Genomic DNA, 22,487 nt, shown 5'->3' on the forward strand with positions numbered 1-22,487 from the left:
AATAATAATAACAAAAAAAACAAGTGGGTTTATTTAGATGTGCATTTATCTGATGCGTGATCAAAAAAAAAAAATTCATAACTATCCTTTCTATGTCATAAACATTAGAACGGCTTGAAATGGTGTAAGAGAAGGAAAACAATATCCTGTAATAAAACCCAAACTCGTGGGTACCATGATCTGTTATTGATGAACATACCATCATTCATGTCGTAAATAATGTTGCCATGATGATAATCCGGTGAATGACGATACCAGGCGAATGGATTGATTCTGGAGATTTGATTCATCAAGGGTCCCGCACACTTCCTTCCAAAGCCAGCTATACTCATAAAAAAAAAAAAAAAAAAGACAGGTGTGAGAAATTGAAAATAAGAAGATTAAAGTTTGATTGGATTGAAATTATCAATCAATCTATGGTAATTTTGATCAAACATACGAAGGTAGTAGAGAAACATCATTGCATGTAGTATCATTGAGTTGGAAAAGGAAAAAAAAGAGATACACAAAGAATAATGATAATCTTTCTACTATCCTTTTTATATATATGTAGTATATTATACTTTATTTCCAAATAGAGGAAACAAAAGATTTCTTTATTCAATTTTAATATACATTTCAAACTATAATCAATAAACAATTCTATTCTAAAAATCCATGTTATTCCCGCCATCGAACTGGAATCTTGAAATAACGTCCTGCATGTCCATCGGTATATAATGATTGTTCTTTGGAAGGTAAGATTCCACCTCGTAAATTGGTCTATAATGAATGATTTATTCCAAAAAAAAAAAAATAATAAAAAATGGTTAGGCATCACATTGAAAACGTCATATATTTTTAAATTATTTACCTGCAAGGAGGGATGAATAAATCTAGGGGCTTTTAAAACCTTGTCTCTTGCCTGTCGCGCTTGTATGAATTCTTCCATAGTCACTTTATCGTTGATCATCTTGTTGTATTGCTTTTGTTTCGCCAACAAAGTCATCACTGTATGCTATAAAATGGAAAGAATTCAAAAATCTTGATTTTGAATGCTGTCTTGTTTTTTTTTTTACCTTTCTATTTTCTGGAGGATAATCATGTCCAACAAAAATACGAGTATCATCTGGCCAAGAAGAGTACATTTTCTGTATACTTTCATACAAATCTGTAGCACTTCCACCGGGAAAATCACATCTTGCTGTACCAACATCAGGCTAGAAAATAAAGACGAATGAATAATAAAATTATATATACATATATTATTCCATTAGCTTTACCATAAAGAGGGTATCACCTACAAAAGCAGCATCACCAATGCGATAAGATAGACATGCAGGGGTATGACCAGGAGTAGCAATTACTGAACATTGAATATCTTTACCCAACACCCAAGTATCCTTTTCAGAAATCAATTTATCGAATGAATCACCATTGATATGTAATTCTTCCTTCTTGACGTTGTACCGTTTTGCAAATACTTCTTGTACTTTGGTAACATCCTTTCCAATCCAAAACTCCGGCTAAAAATAATAATAATAATAAAAAAGATCAGTTCATATTTTTTTTTTATATAGAAAAAAAGAAAATCCTTTTTTTTACTTTTGTCTCCAGTCTGTCCTTTAAAAACCAAGCAGCAGATAAATGATCCTATATATATAGATAAAAGAAGTAAGAAATTGACATTCCCATCTTGATAATTAAGACTTACAGCATGGACATGAGTATCAATCACTTTGGTAACACGAAGATCATGCTGTTGAATAAAATCCACCAAAGCACTAGCCGTTTCAGGATATACCACACCATCCAATGGATCATAATCCAATACCGAATCAATCACGTAGGCTTCTCTACTCTCTATATTTAAAAAAAAAGAAATATGAGTGACATTATATAACCTTCTTCTTCTAATCTTACCTAAATCAGTCACAATATATTGAGCTGTATCCGTATTTCCTTCCATGATTGTATGTACCCAAGGAGAATGATTATTAGTAAAAGGTTGAATAGGCAAATTGTCCTTTTTCCATTGAGTGAATCCACCTTCCATATTATAAACATCCTTGAATCCTAAAGAAAGTGCTATTTGAGCTGCTTTTTGACTTCTTCGACCAGAAGCACATTGAAAAATCACCTAAAAAAAAAAGAAATAATAAGAAAAAAATAAATAAGAGTCGTACCAAAAAAAAGGGATCTTTACTTTGCTAGAGCGATCAAGATCGGATAAGACGGTGGAAAATAATGTCGGTTGGTCTTCAGCTATATGATAAGGAATATTCAGAGCACCTTTTATTCTACCATGAGTTTCGATTTCATCATGGTTTCGAACATCAATCAATTGAATCTTGTCATTGAGAAAAGGCAGAGAAGGTTGAGTAGTGGATATAATGGAGTGAACTTGTTCAGGTGTGACCGATTGCATAATATTGTTGGTAGATGTTGAGTAGAAATTAGATAAGTACCGATTGAATAAACTGTAAGAAATAGAAGAAGAAGAAGAAGAAGATAGGAATCGAATAGAGGAGACACGAAGCATCGTATTTATCCAAAAAAAGGAAAAAGGGAAGAGAAAAATTTGGAATGATGCGAAATTTAAACTTGAAGGTGCGATTTTGTAAGAAGGAAAAATTAGAATTTTCCTTTGTTTGTGGGGACCGAGAAAAGGAATTGTAGACCAACTCCGTCTCAATATGCATTCGTCATTGGTAGTCATCATTGATAAGCGAAGAAGACGAAGCATGATGAATTTGAACGTAAGACCTTCCTTTTGTAAACAACTTCAAAAATATTAGTTTTTTTTTTCATGATCCTTCTTTTTATCATCATCAACAATAAATAAATAAAAAAAATAAATAAAAAAGAAGGGTATATAAAATTTTATTCTAAAACAACAATAAAACAACAATAAAACTACAAAAGAAATCATACAGATAAATGATACCAAATGCCTATAGCGATCAATAAAAGAGTCAAAAGGATACCAAAACCAAGAGCCATTAATCGATTGATAATTTGCCAACGATGAGCCAATTTACCTCTTCGATCAGGATGTCTGGGAATACATCCACCAATGCACCAAAGTAAGGGACAAAGAAATCCCAACCAAAATAGAATCAAACCAACATATTTGATTTTATCATCTTCTACTTCCTCTTCTTCTTCTTCATATAATTTATGTATTCTTTTTTTATCGATGGGTAATTGATGTGATAATTGTGCCCAGAGAGCGGGTATATTTTTTTCTACAGGCAGATGATTTCCTTCTTTTTCATTATTATTATGTTTCTGCGGTTGTGATAACGGCACCGTTTCTTCTATAGATGATTCCATTGTTGCTGCTGCTGTTGATGATGATCGAGGAGTTATCTGAGGTGTTTGTTGTTGTTGTTGTTGTGGGATTTCCTGTTTAGGATCGTCGTGTGTTACGGAAGCGGTCCCAGAGTCATTCATTACCGTCGTCGTCTGTGGGAATGGTGGTGGTGTTGGTGTACTTCGATAAGATAAAAGTTGTTCTGTAAGTTGGTTTGACCATCGAGGTAAATAAGTGGCATGAGACGGGGACATGAATTAAAATTTGATTACTATAACAAAGAATCTAAAATTATTGAGGAAAAAAAAAAAAAAAGACAAAGAAAAAAAAAAAAAAAAAAAAAAAAAGAGGGAAAGGAAAAAAAAAAAGAGGAAAAGAAGAAAAAGAAGACGCTTTATTTTCAATTTTGTTGTTGTTGATATCGGAATGACCCAATCCAAGAGAGATTCACCAGACTCCAAAAAAAGAAACTATCTATATATATATATATAAAGAAAAAATAGGAATACTACACTAAAAAAAAAAAAGAGTCTACTAGTAACCATATGCAATCCTAATGTCCACCACAGCATGAAGTAGTTGTCGCTCGTTTCTTGCCTTTGCGATGAATATTTTTTGAATTTTTGATAGAATCATTATCGCCTAATTCGGTATCCTTTGTAATATTTAATTCTATGAATTAAATAAGTATCAAGATAAATATCAGCCTTATTCTTTTTATATATAAATATTTGATTCTTACTAAAGTGTTGACCATCCTTTGATTCGCCTTGTACTACATTTTGTCGTAAAAGTGTTGCTACCTGTTTTGCCAATGTCAATTTCTATCATAAAGGGAATATTCATATATCCTTTTTTAGTTTCGATCCTGATCTACTATACATGACACTTACCTCGTCCAAAATATCAGTGTTCGTTTCGTCCTTGTATTGCATAAACCTTGCATACGTTTCCCGTTTTGCAGCTACCAAATAAGAAATAATCAAAAGTAAGTACTTGCCCAAAATAATAATAATAAAAAAGTATATTGACCCCCCAAAAAAAAAAGATCTATCTGATTTCTTATTTTCCTTTTTTTAACAATGACAACCTACCTTGAATAGCCCGAAGATCCTCTATAAACATAAGTAAAATAAAATAAAATAAAATAAATAGTAAATGTGAGTATATATGTGTTGAGTCAAAATAAAAGAGAAAGAGATCAAAATAATCAATAGAATCAAAAAAAAAAAAGAAAAGTAGATACAAGGTTTTTATTATAGACTTACTTCCAAAGACTTCCTTTTGTGTTTTTAATAAATGTCTATAAGCAGATATGGCAGCCTGTTTCGATGGTGTATTCATTGTATAGGGGTAATAGAAAGCAAAACAAGTGAAAAGAAAAGAAAAAAAAAACAAGTCCATGTTTTTTTTTTTCCTTCTTTCTAACATTTCAGTGGATTCAATCTCCGGTGACTTTACATAAAGAGAATGGGACAAAGAATTGAACATATCACGAGTAAACTTGTACTTATTTTTTATCTGTTGGCGTACATATATAGAATCTACCCTTAAAGATAGAATCCACTTGCATCATTTTTTTTTTTGTATTTGGGATTCAAATATCTTTTCATATATCATTTTTCTTCATTCAGGTACAACGGTATAAATTAATAAAGCATCAAAAAATGGATTTCTTTTATTTCAAAAGATAAAAAAAAGTCAAATAAATATATAAATCAAAAAAAAAAAGAGAGAGAGAGAAAGATAAAACACAAGATATAACTAAAATCTAAGTATATAATTCATTGATATCTTTACTCAAGAAAGGTACGGATTCACCTTGAAGATCAACTTTTTCCAAGAACTTGAGAGGGAATTCAACCAAATGACCACGGACTTTATCCAAAGTATCCACAATCAATTCCACAGGCATTTCAGGATCATGTACGTGACCAATTTCAATCTTTTCAGGATCAGGATAAAAGGCATGATATTCTTCCCAAGTCGTAACTATAGAGAGAAAAAAAAAAAAAAAAAAAGAGAATCAGAAACAAAATATAACTGAAACAAATAAACCTTACCATTATCATCGGGTACACAATGGAAGACATCACGGAAAGCTTCAGTGTTTTGACGTGCAGTCGAATTCCAAAGTTCTAAAGTTTCTTCATCCAAAGGATCACGAACCAATCGATCTTCACGGGAATCAAGGGTATCGATTTGAGGTACAGGAAGAGGCAACATATCATTTGTCACCTTATCGGAAGGTTGATCAGGGATTAAACCAAGATGTTCTTTCCACAACTTGCGACGCAATTGGGTAGCAAATCGACTAACTTCATACTATAGACAAAAAAAAAAAGCATCAAATCATGTGTTAGTCCTTCCATGATTTTCTCTCTAATCCTGAATTTTACTTACATCACGTCCATTCACTTTAGAAGCAACCATATCCTTATCTTCCACTACCAAGGCAATTTCGGAATCACGATCACCACATTGAGATCGATCATTCAAATTGGCGGAACCCATAATAACAAGACGATCTAAGAAAATAAAAAAAAAAAAGGTAAAAGTAAATCACTACTTTGCATATATTTTATCTTTGTTTTTTCTTACCATCAGCAATCAACAATTTGGCATGAATGTAAAGTTCTTCAGAGACAAAGTCATGAGAGACCCAGGGTTCACGACTCTTATGGTGACGACGACGATGATGGCCATGACGATGTTCATCACCATATTCACCTACAGTGGCGTATTCAACTTCATCTTCTACATTGTCCAATGCAGAGTAACCTTCAACAGTGGTAAGCACTTCTTCCACGGTAGAACGTTTGATACGATCATGACTACGTAAACTGTAGAATCGAATGTAATCATGAGGATTGATACCGGCAGCTTCTAATTGTTCAAGGATACTCTTGCCACCACGACAGATAGAAATATATTGATAGTGCATTACCAATCTAAAGAAAAAAAAAAGAAGGCTTATTAGTAAGTATGCCTTGATTCTTTTGTATTGTTTTCAATATAATTACCTAGCAGTTGCGGCATCCTTGGTACTAAGATCAGCAGGGAAAGCAGGCATCAAAGGCATAAGTACAAACACCTTGAATTTTTCTTGTTCTTCATGAGCACGGACAATACGCTTAACAATGGCAGCACCAATTTGATTCTTGAGAATATAATCCTTGTCTTCTGAAGTGGCAGTGACTATCAAAATTAAAAAAAAAAAAGAAAGAGAAATAGGATAAGTAAAATAATACTAATGATAAAAATTATTCATTGCTTACTGAAGAATTGATTTTCAATATGAATAAAATGTTCAGCACCCAAGATAGCTTCAATATAGGCATTTTGAATAGAGTGCTATAAAAAGAAAGAATGAATTAGATATTGTTTTTTTTTGTCATATTGTATTTATGTCATAACTTACTTCATTATGGATACCCATACTCCAATCGGCACTACTACGAACCACTTGAGCACGACAAGTACCAGTGATACCACGAGTACCATGACGATAACGACGACGTTGACAAGCAGGATGATCTTCATCAGGTAATTGGAATCGTTGAGTGTTTCCAGCAAAACCACCAAGAGGAGGTTGTAAAAAGGGAATAGCTTCAATATTCTTGGCTTTTTCATTCTTGACAAAATTCCATCTTTCACAGAAATGACGGGCCACATCCAAAACAGGACCACCAAGCTATAGAAATAAAAAAAAGTTACTATCAGTATTATCATGTCACACCCGAGTCTTTATGTCAATGTCACACAAGAAGAAACTAAACAAAAAAAAAAAGAAAACTCCACTTACCATACAAAGAGACATATCGTGCCATGGCATTCTTGGAACCACAGTCTTGTCAATCAAACGCATATCCCAGTTCTTGACTATAAATAATATATTAGAATAAGATAAACGAATAAATAAATGATGAATATATACATATATATATATATTTTACCTTCTTCGAAATCACGAACACGAGCATCACTATAATCTTGACCTATTTTTTTTTTTTTGATTAGTATTCGTTTCTATTTTATTTATTTGTTTACAACTTTACCAGGATATGTTTCAAGAAGAGGGTCTTCATTAGTAAAGTCAGCCAAACGATGAGCATGAGTATCCCAACGACTATATATAAAAGAAAAATGAATAAATAATAGAATAATTGGATTCTTTTTTTTTTCTTTACCCGAAACAAAGATCAATACCACCCAGGAAGGCAATCTTATTATCAACAACGACAAACTTTTCGTGATGAGACCAGAAGAAAGTACCACCAACATCATGATTGGGATGACGTTGAACTAAAAATAATAAAAGTATATAAATATTTTTTTTAAAACAAAGTATATTAAATGATTTTTTTTGTTTTTTTACCAATAATGTTTTCATGTAATGATTGAAGAGTTTCCTTGGTATGTTTACTGTCAAGTGTCAAAGCTAATTTGACTTCCTAAAAAAAGAATTCAAGTGTTACCAAAAAGAAGTTTTTTTTTTTTTTTTTTTTTTTTTTTTTTTTTTTTTTTGGTCTTCCGTTTTCCCATCAGTTTACCTTGTACACAACAATATAAATCTTCACACCTTGTTCAGCTTTTCGTTTCAACAATGCATCTAAACGGTATTCAGGGTATTTGGCACATGGACGACGCATATACTATTATCATATATAAAACCATTTAAACCAATTGTTATTTGTTTTCTCTCTTTTTTTTATTTGTTTACCAATTCAGGTGTCTATATCAATTATGAGAAAGAAAACAAAAGATTAATATATATATATAACAGATAAAACACCAAATAAAATATATCTTTTTTTTTTTAATTTATTACCAACCACCAATCTTCAATGAAAATGACTTCCGTCGCGTGTTCAATAGCTTCAGACACAGCCCTATTTCATAGATAAAAGATTTTATTTTAATAACATATAATAATAATGAAAATAAATAATATTTACCAGCAGTAATCCTGACCATCCACAAAATGTTTAACTTGAGCACCGTGACGTACAGGAGCAAAAGATTCAAAACGATGCTTTTCAGCATTAAGTTGTTCTTCACGTTTTTCTTCTTCAAGATCACCGTCAAAAAGTTCACTCACTTTGGAAAATAAACTGTTAAAAAAAGACATTCTATTACAGAAATAAAGAAAAAAAAAAAGAAAAGAAAAGAAAAGAAAAGGAAGAAAAAAGGAAGAAATGACATTATATATGAGAAAGGGTACCTTTGACTGTGTAACCCCGCATGCAATCTTAAAGTTCTGATATTTTAGTGTGATTTTGAGCCCTTTTCTTTTTTTTTTCTTTTTCTTAAATAGGTGTCATGTCCGAATATTCATTTTGTATATATGATTTTTTTTTTTATTTATAAAAAAAAATGTCTACTAATAATAATATAAAAAAAAAAATCTAATGCTATTGAATATTAAACTACATGGAATCATCACTATCTTCATCCAAATCACTATCTTCTTCATCTGTCATTTCATCCACTTCTTCCATAAACATATCTTCTTCATCCTAATATAGAAAAAAAAACATCAGATGTCATGAATTCCTTCTTTTTTTTTTTTTTGAATACCTTGGCATGAAGATGCATAATACCATCTTCATCATCATCATCAGTTAACATATGTTGCGTTTCATCTTTATATTCTTCATTTTCATCCATAGATTCCTCTAATTCCAATAATTCATCTTCTTCTTCCAGCAGATCTCGTTTTGATCGAATATCCAATTGTTGTTGAATCATTTCTGCACGTCCACGAAGGGCATACATTTTTGGTAAACTTTGATTTGCTTGAAGGTTCAATACTCTAGCCAATGCTGCCAATCGAAGCATTACCTTGTGATCATCCTTCAGTTTATCATAATACGCTGACACCAATTGTTTAAGCCATAATCGAAGTCCTTTTCCTTGTTCTATAGTCGTCCTTTCTACTTGGTCCACCAATAATAATAAAAATCCATGAACTTGTAAATATGGTAATCGTCGAATTGTATTATCTATATCTTCCACTTGGGACACCTGTTTAAGATACTGCAATACCATGGGTTTATTATCTGATTGAAGTGCCTTGATCAATGTTTCAGGGGTATGTTGCATATCTTGTTCTTTCTTGTTGTCATCTTCTTCTTCTTCTTGATCACTTCCCACATCATTGTTTATACCTGCAATTTGTCGGGTCAAAATGATTTCATTTAACAAATTGTTCTTGTCATCCATAATTCCCTAACAAAAAAAAAAGACCAGTTAGATGATTTCCCTTTTACAATCATTCCAAAAACTATGAAAATTTCCTTTTTTTTTTTCTTACCACAGTTTCTAATATAGGCTTCACACTTGAACCACGCACGATCACTACTGAAATCGTCTTTTGTGCTTTGATAAATGTCGCCCATACAATAGGAATTTGGACTTGTTTGGAAGCAACAATTTTGATAGTAGATTCATCATCATCTTTGACAGGAAGACTGGTTTTCCAAAGATAGACTGTACCTTTTGTTGATACTGCTAATAAATGCAATGTTTGATCCTGTTCAATCTTGCCATTGATAACATCCAGTTGACGTAAACCTTCCTTGACCGAGAAACTGGCGATCACTTTGACATTCTTCTTTTTTCCTCGTGTATTCCAAATATAGACACCTTTCTCCGTACCGCTAATCAATACATCATCTACAGAGGAAAACATAAGGTGATTGATTTGTTGTTTATCTTCTTCATTGATGAGTGTCTATTCCAAAAAAATAATAAAGTCAGATACTCTTGTTTGTTACTGAATATTTTTTTTTTCATTTTAGTATATTATTACCTTGGCAATATTGCTTTTCTTTACATCCCAGAGTTCAATTTGTCCATCTCCTCCGACCGCCAATAAAGACCCTTGATTATTTAATGCTAACTTGTATCCATCTTCCAATTTCGTATTCCATTCACTTTATATACAAAAAAAAAGGTGTTTGTTAGTTACCACTCCTTTTTATTTGCGTGAGTTTCAAACTTACGAAGTAGGTTCTTCTTCTTCTATAGACCATTCAACAATAGATCCGGTTTCAGATAAGGTGTAGAGAGTTGTTCCTTGATCATTGATAATAGAATCCTTGATGGCTGGTGAATCAGGTTTGGATAATGTTCGGATCACTTTATCTTCTTCTACAGAGTACAATAAAACCTTGCCAGATTTCGTTCCAATCACAACAACCTTGATGGAGGCATCAGTCGAATTAGCAGATCGAGCCCTTTTCGATGACTTTTTGGCCTATACAAAAAAAAAAAAAAATAAATAAATGGTAGGGAGTAGGTAAGTATATAACAAGATCCTAATGAAATAACTACTTTTCATAAGCATACTTTAACTTGTTCTTGATCAACCGAAGTAATGTTTCCCCATGACAAACTACTGACAAGTTCTCCACTGGATAGTTGATAATCGTGTGTCATATTGCCGGATCGAGTATTGTATAGACGTAAACGGTGATTTTCGATACTGTGACTGACAGTGGCAAAATATTCACTGTTAACATCTTTATCGAAAGACGCAAAAATATAATCCATAGGCATGTCGGTTGCTATAGTCTTCGTCTTTAGTGATTTCCCCATTGTATTGTTTTCTTAGATAGATATCCCGAGTATAACAAAAAGAAAAGAAGCTTTTTTTTTTTTTTTTTTTTTTTTTTTTTTTGCTTGAAAAAATTGAATCTGGCAGTCACCGCTTAAATATGTTCAAGTACCGAATACCTTTTTCGAGCACGAACGAAAAGAAGGAATACTTCTACATTTTTTCTTTTACTTTTCTTTTCCGTCCTTTTTTTTTTTTTTTTTTTTTTTTTATCTTTTACAATATACTCTCTTTATTCGACTCGATGTGGCTTTTGGAAAAGCCTGCAGTTATCAAGTTGACTTTATCGAAACCACAAGCAAATTTGTCAACACTTATTATTTAGCTATATTACTCTATCTATCTTTCATTATATTCCTTCTACTATCTCATCCTTTGGTTCTTATTTCTGCAAAACTATATATGGGACGGTCTTCAAGAAACTCTGAAAAACGAACTCTTCGAAATGACTTTTATCGTGGAGAAAACAAACCTGAACCTCGTACGTTATTCAATCCGCAGTCAGATAATCCTATTGGTTTCAACAATTCCAACAACCACATTGATACAGCAACAACAACAACAACAACAACAACAACAACAACAACAACAACAACAACAACAACAACAACAACAACGAGTGGACAGCGATCTTATTTATCTCAACGTAGACGACAAGGGATAATTACTCAATCCACCAATAGTTCTGCTTCCACAACCTTACCATCGTCTGATGCTGCTTATTCAGATGAAAGAACTACTATGCAATCTTCAACTCTTCCTGGTCGTATTACTCGAGGAAAACTATGGGACCCGAATAGTAGTCCTCCACTCAAAGCCAAGACTGCAGTATCTGTCCATTCTTCTTCTTCTGGTCAAAGGCAACAACAGCAATCCAAACAACTCAAGAAACCAATAGGAGCTATATCTTTGGACACAACAACGACACCGACTTCAGTGCAAGAATCAATAAAATGTCAACACAATCAATCTCATGACCAGTCCAAAACCAAAACGTCATCAAACATTGCTACTACCCCTGATCCTACCAAGACGGATGACAAAGTATTAGACGAACGACGTGCTCATCTCAAGTTATTGCTTCATCGTATTCAAAAACTGGAAGGCAAGATAGCTCAACTTTCACAATCGACAAAGGAACATCCTTATTTTCGTGGTATTTATCAAGATACTGGCAGCGAACAGGACGATGAAGAATATTCCTATGTCAATAAACGTGGTCAAGTCAACAAGAAGAAAAAGAATGACGATGACGACGATGACGACAGAATGCTATTTTATCGTGGCCCACAATACCATCAGTCGACATCTTTGAAAAACAGTACAATTCTTCACCCTTGGTTGACAGTGGATGACGAGTTATGGCAATCAACCGATCGACTTTGGCGGGATAAAATGAAACTGCACCTTCAGTTGGCAAATACTTATTTGGACATTGAACAATACGATTATGATTTTGCCGAAAAGAAGAATCTATCTAGTCTTTGTTGGAAACGTGCTATCTATTCATTGGTTGAACAATTACGTCAAGCTTTTCGTCGACATCATCTACTCGTTGCTACTCTTGATTCGGTGTGGATGGCTTATGAATCTACTACTATCAAACAGGAAAAAGTGGTCAGAAATGATGATGACAATGATGGAATCAGTGATGATGATAAGTTTGAAAATGATACTGATGACAACAAGGACAAAGATGAATTGGATGATATTATCAACTTGCGAATCGACATGAATGATGGTGATGCATCTATCCCTGTGATGACTGAAAATGGAATGACCATGATCCCTCTTTCTGATGACGATGATGATGATGATGGTGATGATGGTGATGGGACTGAGAATCGACACGTAGACAAATTGGAACTTCAAACAATTCTCGACAAACACCTACACATGCTTAGAATTTGGATGAATACATTTATATCTGATGCAGATGGATTTTATCAACATGCAATGGTGGTGATACTCCGTGGTTTGGACAAAATGACCATTATGGAATCTGGAACAACAAGTGTATTAGGTGATGATGATCATCTTGATGACAATGACAAAATGTTGAAGGTATTGGATGATAGTTTACTTAGCTGGTGGCGTAGTCGACGATGGAAATGGACCAAATATATCCCTTACCGTGGTGATCTTGCACGCTATCGATTTATCTATGGTCAACAAACGACTGATTATGAACTTGCTTGGTGTTGGTACTCTCTTGGTGCATGGATGATTCCTGCCACAGGTCGATTTTACTTTCATCTGTCGTTACTGTTGAATGCTCCTCAATATTCACCTCTTCATGAACTTCACAAACTCTACTTTGGAACACGTAGTCTGATGGTACGCCGCAATGGATTTCTCAATGCTCGTGAAGGTTTGATTACTCTTTTTGAAAACAATCGACAATGGCAAGCCAAGGTATCTCCAAAACAACAACAACAACAACAACAACAACGATCCAAACGACGACAATATAGAAAACGTAAAGGTTCAGAGGTTAACTTGGTCAGTTCGGACAAATTGGTGACTGGATTATTCATACGACTTCATGGCATGCTGTTTACTAGGATTGATCTGGATTCATTTATGTACACTAAAAGACGGTATTTCGAAACATTATTTCCTATGGATGATGATACCTCTCCCACAACAACGACAACAGCGACACCATTGAGCGTGGATACAACTTTATCAGGTCAACATATGTTTTGGTTGGAAACGATTTTGATGAATTTATCGGCATTGTACAATTACGATTATGCATCTTCCACTCTTGCCAAAGCGGTAACATTGAATAAAATGCGGTGCATGGGATGTGATCTGATCAAGCCTCAACAAGAAGAACTGGATGAATTTTTGGATACGTTGAATGATAGTCTCTTGTTCGGTTATTCTATTGATTTGGTATGTCAGGTGGCTGTTGAACTTCTTTCTCGTTCTATGAATACGTCCATGATCTGTGCGCCATCTTTACCTGCTCTTCCTCCAGTATCACTCAATATCAAGTCCAATGAAACGCTTTTATTTGGTACGCCAACAACAAGAACGGATCAAATGAATGTGACTAGTCAGCAACAACATGAAGAAGAAGAAAAAAACGTCGATGTTGTGAATGATGAACAAGCACCATGGCTTATTTATATCCAAGTACTCTTACAATGGTTGGCAGTGACTGGCATTGGTATTCGACCTACTACTTGTGGTGATGGTAATAAAGATGGTTTGAAAAGTATGTGGGAAACAGTGGTAGGCAATGTGATGGATCATCCCTATGACAACAAGAAGAACAGCAAAGATCAAATCAAAATGACTGGTAGCTTTTGGCGATTATTGATGAGCTTTCTTACACAAACACTCCATGGATTACCTGACAACCTTAGATATCAAGTGATCAATCGACATTTATTGGATCAAGACAATCAATGGGCAACAGATGAACAACATGGTTGGACTCCAAAAATATGGGATGCCTTGATGATGAGATTGATGGGTCCTCATCCTTACTTACCAGAAGAAGAATATTTACGTGGCCTGGGCTGGTTAGATGATCTATTTTTGGACAAATCAAGAATACGGATGGAAGAGATATCTGCTCTAGGAGAAGATGTGAATGAACAAAATTTGGATCTATCCATTGATACACAAAGACGGATCAAAATATTGGATTATGGTTTTATTCTTGTTCAGGTAATTGACATTCAAAAAAAAAAAAAAGGATTTTCAAATTGTATTCATTTTTTTTTTTTTTTTTTTTGGTATAGCAAATGAATGAAACTTTAGAATATGATCCTGTACATGAACAATTTTTGGTAAAAGAAGTATTGGAAGAATCATGTTCGGAACAAGACACAATAACCCCGATGTTACCTATTCTTACGGCAATGGATGATGCTGTATTGTTTGACACTCTTCTGACAAGTGGCAATGATGAAGAACAAGAAGATACCCAGGAACAAGAGCCTTATGCGGATCTAATCAATGATGACGACAATGAGGAAGAGGATGATATGATGGGACAATTGAAGAAACGACGGGAACATTTACAATCGATGTTGGCAACCATGACAGAAGAAAAGAAACATGCAGATAGATATGGATATCAAAAACTATCGGTTCGACGCGGCAAGGAACGTGAAGCAAGATTAGATCGACTTCGAGAAAAAGTGGTACCTGGACAAACAGTATTGGTATTGGATACAAATTGCTTTATTGGTCATATGGATACTATTCGAAAATTGATTCAAGGTGGTATTTGGTCTATTGTGATTCCACTTGTTGGTAAATCAAAAAAAAAAAAAAAAAGAAATTGTCAATTCAATTTTTTTTTTTGTATGTATCTATTTATAGTGATTACGGAATTGGATGGATTGAAAGGAAATGCACCACCCTTAGGAACAATAGCAGCCGAAGCATTAACATTGATTGAAACCACGTTGGTGTCGAATAAACAAAAAGGGGTACGACCTGATGCACTCCGGATCCAAACATCTCATCATAACTTTATGCATGATATCTCGATTCGATCTGAACAATTTGTATTTGGTGAAACTGATAAGAATTTGGATGATTTGATTTTATCCACTTGTCTTTGGTGGATCAAAAAACAACAACAACAACAACAAATCGGTGTACCTGTATGTTTAGTAACGGCGGATCGCAATCTTAGTGTCAAAGCAAGAGCTCGTGATGTACAAGTGATACCTGTATCTGGTTTAATGGAATTAGATCCTTCTCGATCTTGAAATTTTCTCTTTTTGGTCATTATTATTATTATTATTTGTCACGTTTTGATGAATAAACTCTTTTAATATTTGAAATAAGGATGAACCACGTTATGATTGTTTATAGAGGATTGTCAAATTATAATAATAATGGATGGAAAAAAAAACAATCTCATCTAGCAAAAGAAAAAAAAAACTCTAAAATGGTCCAAGATCTATGTCAAATGACTTTTTTTTTTTAATACGGTTGGATGTCCGAATAGAAGAGTATCACAAACCCTAAAAAGTGCAAAGTCCACCATGTTTCTCAAAATAGGATTAAAACAAAGTTTGTATTATTATTTTTTTTTTATTGTCATTTGTGTGTACTATAATAAACTATGATCTTTTTTTTTCTTTTTTTTTTTTTTTAAAGAGCGTGTGCATTGAAATGTATGTATAATAAATATATATATATATATATATATAAGAGATGATGTTCAAACAACAATAATAACAATAAAGGGGGGAATCAAACAAAAAAACAAAAAAAAAACTAAACTAAAAAAGAATTATATATATAAATACGATTTAAACAGTGGGCACAAAAGGATCCGAATCCAGCGGAGGAGGTGTAGGTAAACGATGACAAGCGACAGTAGAAGTAGGTTTCTTGAGGACAAAAGAAGATTGGGTATAATGTGAAGTATCTACATAAGGAAGATGTTTTTGAGGAGGTGTAAGTTGTAAATGAGACTGGCGTAGTTGGTCTCGTCTATGATGCATCAAAAGTTGATCTCCATATCGTTGTAATTCTTCCACTTGGATATTCAAAGTAAAATCGTTCATCCGTAAAAATTCCAGTTCCAAAAGATTTAATTCTTTCACTGGTAATCCGCCAACCTATATATAAAAAAGAAGTTAACATGTGAATATGTGATATCCCTGATTCCGGGGTTGTCTAAATACAGAATAGATTGACTTTTTTTTTTTTTTTTGTTCGCTCCGTCCTTCCCGACCAAATTTCCCTGAGCAATCCCACTCTACGCCGCCCAGCCTTATCCATCTCTCCCCCCTTTTTTTTTTTTGTTTACCAATATAATGTAAATGATAATAAAGATAATAATCATCCTATTTTGATATTGGTCATCCCCCCCTCTCTCTCATCCTCCTTTTCTCTCTCTACCCCTGTTTTAACCAAACCAACCGTTATCACTTTTCCTTTTTTTTTTTTTCATCTATTCATATAAAGTTAGATTTCTTTTTTTTTTTTTTTTGTTGTTGTTGTTACCTTGGCATAACGAGTATTTGTATAAAAAACATCGGAAAAGAATTTACTTGCAATCATCACACCACAAATCACCAAACGATGAATATTATAAGAATCCAAACGTAATTGAGTCCTATTTCGAGCCATACGATCAAAATATACCAAGAGACTAAGAAAACATTCATTGGCACAAGGGCAATATTTTACAATACGTAAAAGATAAGATTCTATATCAATGGAAGGTATCGCACGAGCATGGAAAGGTCCAAAATTTGTTTGTTGTTGTAATCGATCATTTGTCTTTGTAATTTTTTCCAGTAACCCCGTTAACATATAAATAGTGTCTTTAATGGGATGATGTACCAAGTCATAATTAAGATAATAAGTAGAAGTAGGCATGATGAGATTGTTGACTTCTCTCTCTCTCTCTCAATTAAAAAAAAAAAAAGAAGAGATAAAGTCAATATAAAATAAATTTATATATATGGAAAAGGAGAGAAGAAAAGAAAGAAAAAAAAAAGTTAAAAAAAGGGGGAACACAAAAAAAGGTTCATATATATATTTTGCAATTTCAGATCTTCTGAATATTTATCTTCCGCTTTATTTTCATTGGATACATTTAAGCTGGAAAAGAAAAAAAAAACAAAGAGACAAGAAAGGAATTATACTAACTACTAAATAATCAATCATCTGCTTTATACATATCATTTTATATATTTTAAAAAAAACAAAACATCAATTGATTTTATTTTACTATTTTACAAATGGGGGAATATAATAAAAGGAAGAAAATATTAAACTATATATAAAAGGGGGATAAAAAAAAAAAAACTAATTGGTTTTGAACAAAGCACGGAAATGATCACCTAAAGCCACCATACAAAGCGTTTGCCAAACACCTAAACCAATACGAGGTAAAGCGCCACGATAGAAACCCTTGATACCATTATTTTGATGAATCCATTGAGCAGCTTTGAAAATAGTCATCTTTTCCGGTCGTCCTTCAGTTTTAACTTGACTTTGCATTTCTACACGAATAACTTCAATAGGTTGATTCCAACATGATAATGCACCACCCACAATAGATGCTCCTGCTTTATCCAATACTGTTGCCTTTTTTGCAGCTTCAGGGCCTTCACCATATCGAGCCTTGATGATGGATTCTTGTGCGAATCTTGTAATACCAAATCGAGATGCCCAATTGGTACATTGACGGAGAGCCACCGCATTGACCCCTTTATTAATCCCTCTAATACCTTCTCGTTTGAAGATGTCGCCTGCGATCTTGAATGTTGATTCTTTTACTGCTGATTTGTGTCGTGTTACTTCCACTGTCTTCATAAATGTACAGAATCCCATGGTTGTATATGCTTGTGCCAAACCACCTCCCATACCTCCAGCAATACCAGCCTAAAAAAAAAAAAAAAAAAAAAGAAAAAAGGATGTTATTACTTTTTTTTTTTTTTTTAATGAATAACCAATATTTTTCTTACCAAAAAGGGTGAGGCACCAGCAACTCGAGCTCGATATTCTACTTCAGAAGCAGTAAATAATAAAACAGCACCTTTGGTAGATGCTTCAATCCAAGCCCAAGGAATTAAGCCTTGATAAAAACCGAGAATACCACCACGACCATAAATAGTTTTCAATGCTTGTGCCATGCTTTGACCACGATTGGCTGCTAGTTGTGTCTTGATCACTTCAAAAGGTTGACCTAATGTAGATACTTCAAATAAATTTAAACCTATTTTTTTTATTTAAAAAGGAAAAGAAAAAAAAAAGGTTATTTGAATTGTCTTTATTATCTTATCATGATAACTTACTAGCACCAAGAAGAAGATTAGCATAAGAGATGGGTTTCTTTTGAAGAGGAGCTTTAGGATCGATAGTAATAGATGCCATAGGAGCCATTATGTATAATATCTATATATCTATTAGTCTTGATTAAGAGAAAGGGTGAAAAAAAATACAAGTAGATGAATAAAAAAAAATTAGAAAAGAAAGAAAGAAAGAAAGAAAGAAAGAAAAAAAAGCGGGAGGTTTTTATTTAAACTGCAAATCGGCCCACTTTGACACGCAACCCCCCTTAAATTTCTCCTCTTTCCCCAAAACTGATATATTCTTTTTATGGTGAACATCCCTTCTCTTTTTTTTTTTTTTTTTTTTTGTCTCAGATCTTTTGTACACACTTATCGATCCATATTTTTTTTATTGTATAAAAGTCTTAAACAAAAAACTCTCATTTGATAGGACAGATACGATAACGAATGAATCGTCAATCCCTTTTTCCGAGGCTCCGTGCCATATAAGGCAAGCCATCCTTCCTATTGATACTCCGTACCATGCTTACTTTGGCCCAACAAATGAAAAAAACCTAACCGCGGTGATCTAATGCCAACTTTCATTTCTGTTAGGTCAACCGAATCTATATTAACCCCATTTTTTGTTTTATTATTATTTTTTGGTTCCAGATCAATTTATTGACGCAAAAACTAACTAACTAATAAAATAAAATAAAAAAACTATCTATCTAATAATGAACTATACAATGGGAGGTGTGGGCCAAAAAGGAGTCCAATAAATACTAGAATCTTCATCTTGCTGGAAATTCATTGAATCTGGTTGGGGTTCATACTTGTCCCGTTTTCTTCCTGTAGTGGCAATGGTGGCACGGCGGCGTCTAGGATGCGTGTTATTATTATTATTATTATTATTGTTTTGTAGGTAATGATGATAATGATGATGATGATGAATTGTCCGATGATGATGATTTTCATGCAATGCTAGTTGATCTAATTTAGAACGTGTTGTTTCTAATAAATTCATCAATTCTTGTTCCCGTTCTTGATAATCTTCTAGTTTCTGTTGCCATAACTTGCGTTCTTGATCATACAGATTCCGTAATCGATCCAATTCATTTTGATCACCATGTTGTTTTGTTGATGCGTCTTGTAAAATGGATGGTGAAGATTGTCGTCTGTCTCGTTTTGGAGGTAATGATTGTCGGACTTTCTCTTCTACATTGTACAACGTTTCTATAGAAAAAAAAAAAAGAGAGAAAGTGTGAGAACAAAGGACTAACAAACATTTTTAAATAATTCACTTGCCAGAATAATGAAGACGAGATTTATATGTTGGTTGTTTAGGAGGTGGTGAGGGAGGCATGTCCATGAGAGTTTTATCAATCACAGTTCTATTTGGTGCTTGCTGAGGTGTAGCAGAACTACCATTGGTATAGTGCATGGTATAACTGCCTTTGAAAGAAGGTGGAAAGGAACCAAGTCGTACAACAGAAGGTTTTGTTTGTTGGAAAGGTCTAGAAGGAGTTGGTTTTGTCATTTGAGGATGACCAACTAGATCAATGAGATCGGTGGGTGAAGTTATCCGCGTGTCCAGGGGTAAAAAAGGTTTAGATAATACATCACTCTGATCAACAGTATGATGGGAGAATACAGAATGACGCTTTTTTTGTCGTTTTTGTTTCGAAAAGAACACAAGTGGAAATGTCATACGAATATAGTCTAAGAAATAAATAAAAAAAAAAAAGAACAGAAGAAAGAAAGAAAGAAAGAAAAAAAAAAAGAAAAGATAAAAAAAAAAGAAAAGCTTGTGATGGTATCCAATGATACAAAAATTCACGCTCCGTTGATCATTTGCTACCCGTGCATTATTTCTTTGAATAATGAGAGCATAGCAGATGATTTTTGTTACTGTTCTCCTTTTATATTAATAAGAGCTCTTTGATATTAACTATTTATACTAATGAGACAATTTGATTGTATAGACACATTATTTTTTTTTTTAATCATCAGCACAATGTATGACTGTATTGATAAAAATGGGATGATGATGACGATGATATTATTAACTCATAAACTAGATGATAATAGTGTGGTTATATTTATTAGAAGATCTGCAAGCTTTTGTTGTTAACATGAAAAAGTTTAAATCAAAAAGGAGGGAAGGAGAGAATGTATGCGCAGGTGACAAACAAAAAAAAAAAAAAAAGAGAAAGGGGGAGATGAAGCAAAGGAGAAAAAGAAACCTCAAGAAAAGGGATGACTGCATTTTAAGATAAAATACCCTACACTAAACAGAAGTTGATATTAACTATGGATGGATAATAATGATATTACTACTGATACTATATTATATTACTACTATTACGATTGTTTGGGAGGTATAAGTAATCAAGACAAATTTGTATAAATTAGATATAGATAGTAAGGAGAAAAAAAAAAAAAGAAAACAATGAAATTCAGGACATAAAAGAGATATCAAACTTTGATACCCCGATTTGAATAGTAGGTAAAGAGTCAATATTATATAGAGGATATTTCATATCGGTAGGATAATCATCAACATCACCCATAAAAGTTTGTTTTTTCTCCCCATTTCTGATGTCGTTTGAGCTCATATCTTCCATTGCATTACTTCTTAAATAAGATTTTCTAGATTGAGATGACAGTAACAAAGGAGGCGGTGGTTGAGGCAATGATGAATAAGGTGGAGCAGCTACGTGATATTGTTCTTGTTCCAAAGGATAGCCAATGGCATGATATGGATTTTGTTCTAAAATAAAGGATGGCATTGCCGGTAATCTTGATATGCTGATGGATGCAATGATCAGCATCATCACCCATCCTGCTATAGCTACAATACCTATCTCATTCAAACATAAAAGCTTTTAGTTCCCCTTTTGCATGATTGTTTTGTTTTTATTTTGTTGTTGTTTTCGTTTTTTTTTTTTTTTGTTGATTACCGATGGTGATTGCCATATCCAACATTTTACATGCTGATAGATCATTAACAACATCTAATCGACAACTAGATGATACTATCATAGAAAATACAATGAGAAAAAAAAAACAAGAAAATCATCATCATCGTTTCTTTTTTTTTTTTTTTTATTTACCATGAAAATGTGTCAATACAATAGAAGAAGCAGCCGTCCAAAGGGTTACCATGACAACTCCAATGCATAACTCGCTGATCAATACGATTTTTGATGGTGAAAAAGAACAAGCACCATTGGATCGATAATAAATATATAGATGAAGACATAGTGGTAAAGAAGCCGCCAAAAAGGAGGTGACTCCTAGTACAATCAAAAGTATATCCTGAGGTCCTGACTGAGATGATACTAATTTACCATCTAACAATGGGTGTTGCTGTGACATACTATATGCCACACTATTAAGTACAACAACTGCTATACTAATCCATTGAATCATCACCAAAAGACACATATGTACGATTCCATCTTGACGTTTATCCATTTTTTTTTCTTCTTAATCGTCCTGTTTGACTGAGAAAAAAAAAAAAAAAAAGAAAGAAAAAAGGATAGGGAAGGAAGGAAAACGAAAAAGCGAAAAAAAAAGGAATTGAAAAGAAAAAAAAAGTGTTCCTTTTCTATTCAAAAGAATAATTGCAGGCCCAAAAAAAAAAAAAGGAGTATGGACGCATAAAAAAAATGGTTACCTAGAAGGAGAAGTGATAAAGTGACAATAGTTTCTTTACTGAGATCCTCCAAGGCGGCATTTTAAACGTTGACACTCTCCAGTTACACTTGGTCTTTTTAAACCTCGGTCGGCTTCTCTACTT

At 33.4% G+C, this 22,487-nt stretch overlaps 10 protein-coding genes across 10 annotated transcripts; 1 reads left to right on the forward strand and 9 right to left on the reverse strand.

Annotated features, from left to right (window-relative positions):
• Positions 1–557: 557 nt before the first annotated feature.
• BX664DRAFT_331610 (beta-lactamase-like protein) lies at positions 558–2,594 on the reverse strand. The gene is made up of 8 exons (XM_051545168.1): positions 2,186–2,594; positions 1,903–2,119; positions 1,694–1,842; positions 1,585–1,632; positions 1,263–1,505; positions 1,059–1,199; positions 854–997; positions 558–762 (listed from the first exon to the last, which is right to left on the reverse strand). The coding sequence occupies exons 1-8, from the start codon at positions 2,519–2,521 to the stop codon at positions 661–663; spliced, it is 1,380 nt and encodes a 459-aa protein (XP_051399709.1). The 5' UTR covers positions 2,522–2,594; the 3' UTR covers positions 558–660.
• A 244-nt stretch (positions 2,595–2,838) lies between these two features.
• Positions 2,839–3,607, reverse strand: BX664DRAFT_331615 (uncharacterized protein). Its single transcript, XM_051545169.1, has one exon. It carries the CDS (start codon positions 3,547–3,549, stop codon positions 2,908–2,910), a length of 642 nt encoding a protein of 213 aa, XP_051399710.1. The 5' UTR covers positions 3,550–3,607; the 3' UTR covers positions 2,839–2,907.
• A 59-nt stretch (positions 3,608–3,666) lies between these two features.
• Positions 3,667–4,756, reverse strand: BX664DRAFT_331619 (uncharacterized protein). The gene is made up of 5 exons (XM_051545170.1): positions 4,564–4,756; positions 4,390–4,410; positions 4,189–4,259; positions 4,038–4,119; positions 3,667–3,967 (listed from the first exon to the last, which is right to left on the reverse strand). Exons 1-5 carry the CDS (start codon positions 4,637–4,639, stop codon positions 3,849–3,851), a joined length of 369 nt encoding a protein of 122 aa, XP_051399711.1. The 5' UTR covers positions 4,640–4,756; the 3' UTR covers positions 3,667–3,848.
• A 192-nt stretch (positions 4,757–4,948) lies between these two features.
• Positions 4,949–8,455, reverse strand: BX664DRAFT_122933 (uncharacterized protein). Its single transcript, XM_051539767.1, has 16 exons — positions 8,254–8,455; positions 8,127–8,187; positions 8,019–8,030; positions 7,849–7,950; positions 7,674–7,749; positions 7,486–7,600; positions 7,354–7,424; positions 7,252–7,293; positions 7,101–7,177; positions 6,717–6,989; positions 6,574–6,649; positions 6,319–6,493; positions 5,897–6,246; positions 5,699–5,823; positions 5,359–5,620; positions 4,949–5,287 (listed from the first exon to the last, which is right to left on the reverse strand). The coding sequence occupies exons 1-16, from the start codon at positions 8,424–8,426 to the stop codon at positions 5,067–5,069; spliced, it is 2,211 nt and encodes a 736-aa protein (XP_051399712.1). The 5' UTR covers positions 8,427–8,455; the 3' UTR covers positions 4,949–5,066.
• Positions 8,456–8,626: 171 nt separating this feature from the next.
• Positions 8,627–10,925, reverse strand: BX664DRAFT_331627 (WD40-repeat-containing domain protein). The gene is made up of 6 exons (XM_051545171.1): positions 10,649–10,925; positions 10,303–10,556; positions 10,110–10,233; positions 9,612–10,031; positions 8,876–9,526; positions 8,627–8,814 (listed from the first exon to the last, which is right to left on the reverse strand). The coding sequence occupies exons 1-6, from the start codon at positions 10,895–10,897 to the stop codon at positions 8,725–8,727; spliced, it is 1,788 nt and encodes a 595-aa protein (XP_051399713.1). The 5' UTR covers positions 10,898–10,925; the 3' UTR covers positions 8,627–8,724.
• A 1,260-nt stretch (positions 10,926–12,185) lies between these two features.
• Positions 12,186–15,655, forward strand: BX664DRAFT_264108 (uncharacterized protein; the record flags this gene model as incomplete). Its single annotated transcript, XM_051540800.1, has 6 exons — positions 12,186–12,488; positions 12,606–12,888; positions 12,940–13,800; positions 14,005–14,600; positions 14,675–15,191; positions 15,261–15,655. The coding sequence occupies 6 exons, from the start codon at positions 12,186–12,188 to the stop codon at positions 15,653–15,655; spliced, it is 2,955 nt and encodes a 984-aa protein (XP_051399714.1).
• A 455-nt stretch (positions 15,656–16,110) lies between these two features.
• Positions 16,111–17,384, reverse strand: BX664DRAFT_331632 (cyclin-domain-containing protein). The gene is made up of 2 exons (XM_051545173.1): positions 16,905–17,384; positions 16,111–16,516 (listed from the first exon to the last, which is right to left on the reverse strand). Exons 1-2 carry the CDS (start codon positions 17,280–17,282, stop codon positions 16,205–16,207), a joined length of 690 nt encoding a protein of 229 aa, XP_051399715.1. The 5' UTR covers positions 17,283–17,384; the 3' UTR covers positions 16,111–16,204.
• Positions 17,385–17,603: 219 nt separating this feature from the next.
• BX664DRAFT_331633 (mitochondrial carrier domain-containing protein) lies at positions 17,604–18,968 on the reverse strand. The gene is made up of 3 exons (XM_051545174.1): positions 18,707–18,968; positions 18,377–18,627; positions 17,604–18,293 (listed from the first exon to the last, which is right to left on the reverse strand). The coding sequence occupies exons 1-3, from the start codon at positions 18,792–18,794 to the stop codon at positions 17,715–17,717; spliced, it is 918 nt and encodes a 305-aa protein (XP_051399716.1). The 5' UTR covers positions 18,795–18,968; the 3' UTR covers positions 17,604–17,714.
• Positions 18,969–19,349: 381 nt separating this feature from the next.
• On the reverse strand, positions 19,350–20,433 carry BX664DRAFT_331635 (uncharacterized protein). Its single transcript, XM_051545175.1, has 2 exons — positions 19,991–20,433; positions 19,350–19,918 (listed from the first exon to the last, which is right to left on the reverse strand). The coding sequence occupies exons 1-2, from the start codon at positions 20,391–20,393 to the stop codon at positions 19,425–19,427; spliced, it is 897 nt and encodes a 298-aa protein (XP_051399717.1). The 5' UTR covers positions 20,394–20,433; the 3' UTR covers positions 19,350–19,424.
• A 679-nt stretch (positions 20,434–21,112) lies between these two features.
• BX664DRAFT_358506 (uncharacterized protein) lies at positions 21,113–22,196 on the reverse strand. The gene is made up of 3 exons (XM_051548041.1): positions 21,799–22,196; positions 21,646–21,720; positions 21,113–21,545 (listed from the first exon to the last, which is right to left on the reverse strand). The coding sequence occupies exons 1-3, from the start codon at positions 22,160–22,162 to the stop codon at positions 21,142–21,144; spliced, it is 843 nt and encodes a 280-aa protein (XP_051399718.1). The 5' UTR covers positions 22,163–22,196; the 3' UTR covers positions 21,113–21,141.
• Between the last annotated feature and the right edge of the window lie 291 nt (positions 22,197–22,487).

Source organism: Halteromyces radiatus (genome assembly GCF_025201355.1).
Source record: "Halteromyces radiatus strain CBS 162.75 chromosome Unknown BX664scaffold_4, whole genome shotgun sequence".
In the NCBI taxonomy this organism is placed as follows: Eukaryota; Fungi; Mucoromycota; class Mucoromycetes; order Mucorales; family Cunninghamellaceae; genus Halteromyces; species Halteromyces radiatus.

What these genes read in the sequence shown, in the direction of transcription:
- BX664DRAFT_331615 (XM_051545169.1), bottom strand. Translation starts at nt 3,549, where the DNA reads ATGTCCCCGTCTCATGCCACTTATTTACCTCGATGGTCAAACCAACTT.
- BX664DRAFT_331633 (XM_051545174.1), bottom strand. Translation starts at nt 18,794, where the DNA reads ATGGCTCCTATGGCATCTATTACTATCGATCCTAAAGCTCCTCTTCAA. An exon ending in TAATCTTCTTCTTGGTGCTA is followed by an intron (nt 18,628 to 18,706) that starts GTAAGTTATCAT and finishes TAAAAAAAATAG; the next exon opens with GTTTAAATTTATTTGAAGTA. An exon ending in CTGGTGCCTCACCCTTTTTG is followed by an intron (nt 18,294 to 18,376) that starts GTAAGAAAAATA and finishes TTTTTTTTTTAG; the next exon opens with GCTGGTATTGCTGGAGGTAT.
- BX664DRAFT_331632 (XM_051545173.1), bottom strand. Translation starts at nt 17,282, where the DNA reads ATGCCTACTTCTACTTATTATCTTAATTATGACTTGGTACATCATCCC. An exon ending in CAAATACTCGTTATGCCAAG is followed by an intron (nt 16,517 to 16,904) that starts GTAACAACAACA and finishes TTTTATATATAG; the next exon opens with GTTGGCGGATTACCAGTGAA.
- BX664DRAFT_358506 (XM_051548041.1), bottom strand. Translation starts at nt 22,162, where the DNA reads ATGGATAAACGTCAAGATGGAATCGTACATATGTGTCTTTTGGTGATG. An exon ending in TGTATTGACACATTTTCATG is followed by an intron (nt 21,721 to 21,798) that starts GTAAATAAAAAA and finishes TTTCTATGATAG; the next exon opens with TATCATCTAGTTGTCGATTA. An exon ending in GGATATGGCAATCACCATCG is followed by an intron (nt 21,546 to 21,645) that starts GTAATCAACAAA and finishes TGAATGAGATAG; the next exon opens with GTATTGTAGCTATAGCAGGA.
- BX664DRAFT_331610 (XM_051545168.1), bottom strand. Translation starts at nt 2,521, where the DNA reads ATGCTTCGTGTCTCCTCTATTCGATTCCTATCTTCTTCTTCTTCTTCT. An exon ending in ATCCTCCAGAAAATAGAAAG is followed by an intron (nt 998 to 1,058) that starts GTAAAAAAAAAA and finishes TCCATTTTATAG; the next exon opens with CATACAGTGATGACTTTGTT. An exon ending in TTATTCATCCCTCCTTGCAG is followed by an intron (nt 763 to 853) that starts GTAAATAATTTA and finishes CATTCATTATAG; the next exon opens with ACCAATTTACGAGGTGGAAT.
- BX664DRAFT_331619 (XM_051545170.1), bottom strand. Translation starts at nt 4,639, where the DNA reads ATGAATACACCATCGAAACAGGCTGCCATATCTGCTTATAGACATTTA. An exon ending in ACAAAAGGAAGTCTTTGGAA is followed by an intron (nt 4,411 to 4,563) that starts GTAAGTCTATAA and finishes TTATGTTTATAG; the next exon opens with AGGATCTTCGGGCTATTCAA. An exon ending in GGATCTTCGGGCTATTCAAG is followed by an intron (nt 4,260 to 4,389) that starts GTAGGTTGTCAT and finishes CTTATTTGGTAG; the next exon opens with CTGCAAAACGGGAAACGTAT.
- BX664DRAFT_331627 (XM_051545171.1), bottom strand. Translation starts at nt 10,897, where the DNA reads ATGGGGAAATCACTAAAGACGAAGACTATAGCAACCGACATGCCTATG. An exon ending in TTGATCAAGAACAAGTTAAA is followed by an intron (nt 10,557 to 10,648) that starts GTATGCTTATGA and finishes TTTTTTGTATAG; the next exon opens with GCCAAAAAGTCATCGAAAAG. An exon ending in AGCCTATATTAGAAACTGTG is followed by an intron (nt 9,527 to 9,611) that starts GTAAGAAAAAAA and finishes TTTTTTTGTTAG; the next exon opens with GGAATTATGGATGACAAGAA.
- BX664DRAFT_331635 (XM_051545175.1), bottom strand. Translation starts at nt 20,393, where the DNA reads ATGACATTTCCACTTGTGTTCTTTTCGAAACAAAAACGACAAAAAAAG. An exon ending in ATCTCGTCTTCATTATTCTG is followed by an intron (nt 19,919 to 19,990) that starts GCAAGTGAATTA and finishes TTTTTTCTATAG; the next exon opens with AAACGTTGTACAATGTAGAA.
- BX664DRAFT_122933 (XM_051539767.1), bottom strand. Translation starts at nt 8,426, where the DNA reads ATGTCTTTTTTTAACAGTTTATTTTCCAAAGTGAGTGAACTTTTTGAC. An exon ending in GATGGTCAGGATTACTGCTG is followed by an intron (nt 8,188 to 8,253) that starts GTAAATATTATT and finishes TCTATGAAATAG; the next exon opens with GGCTGTGTCTGAAGCTATTG. An exon ending in GTATGGGTATCCATAATGAA is followed by an intron (nt 6,650 to 6,716) that starts GTAAGTTATGAC and finishes TTCTTTTTATAG; the next exon opens with CACTCTATTCAAAATGCCTA.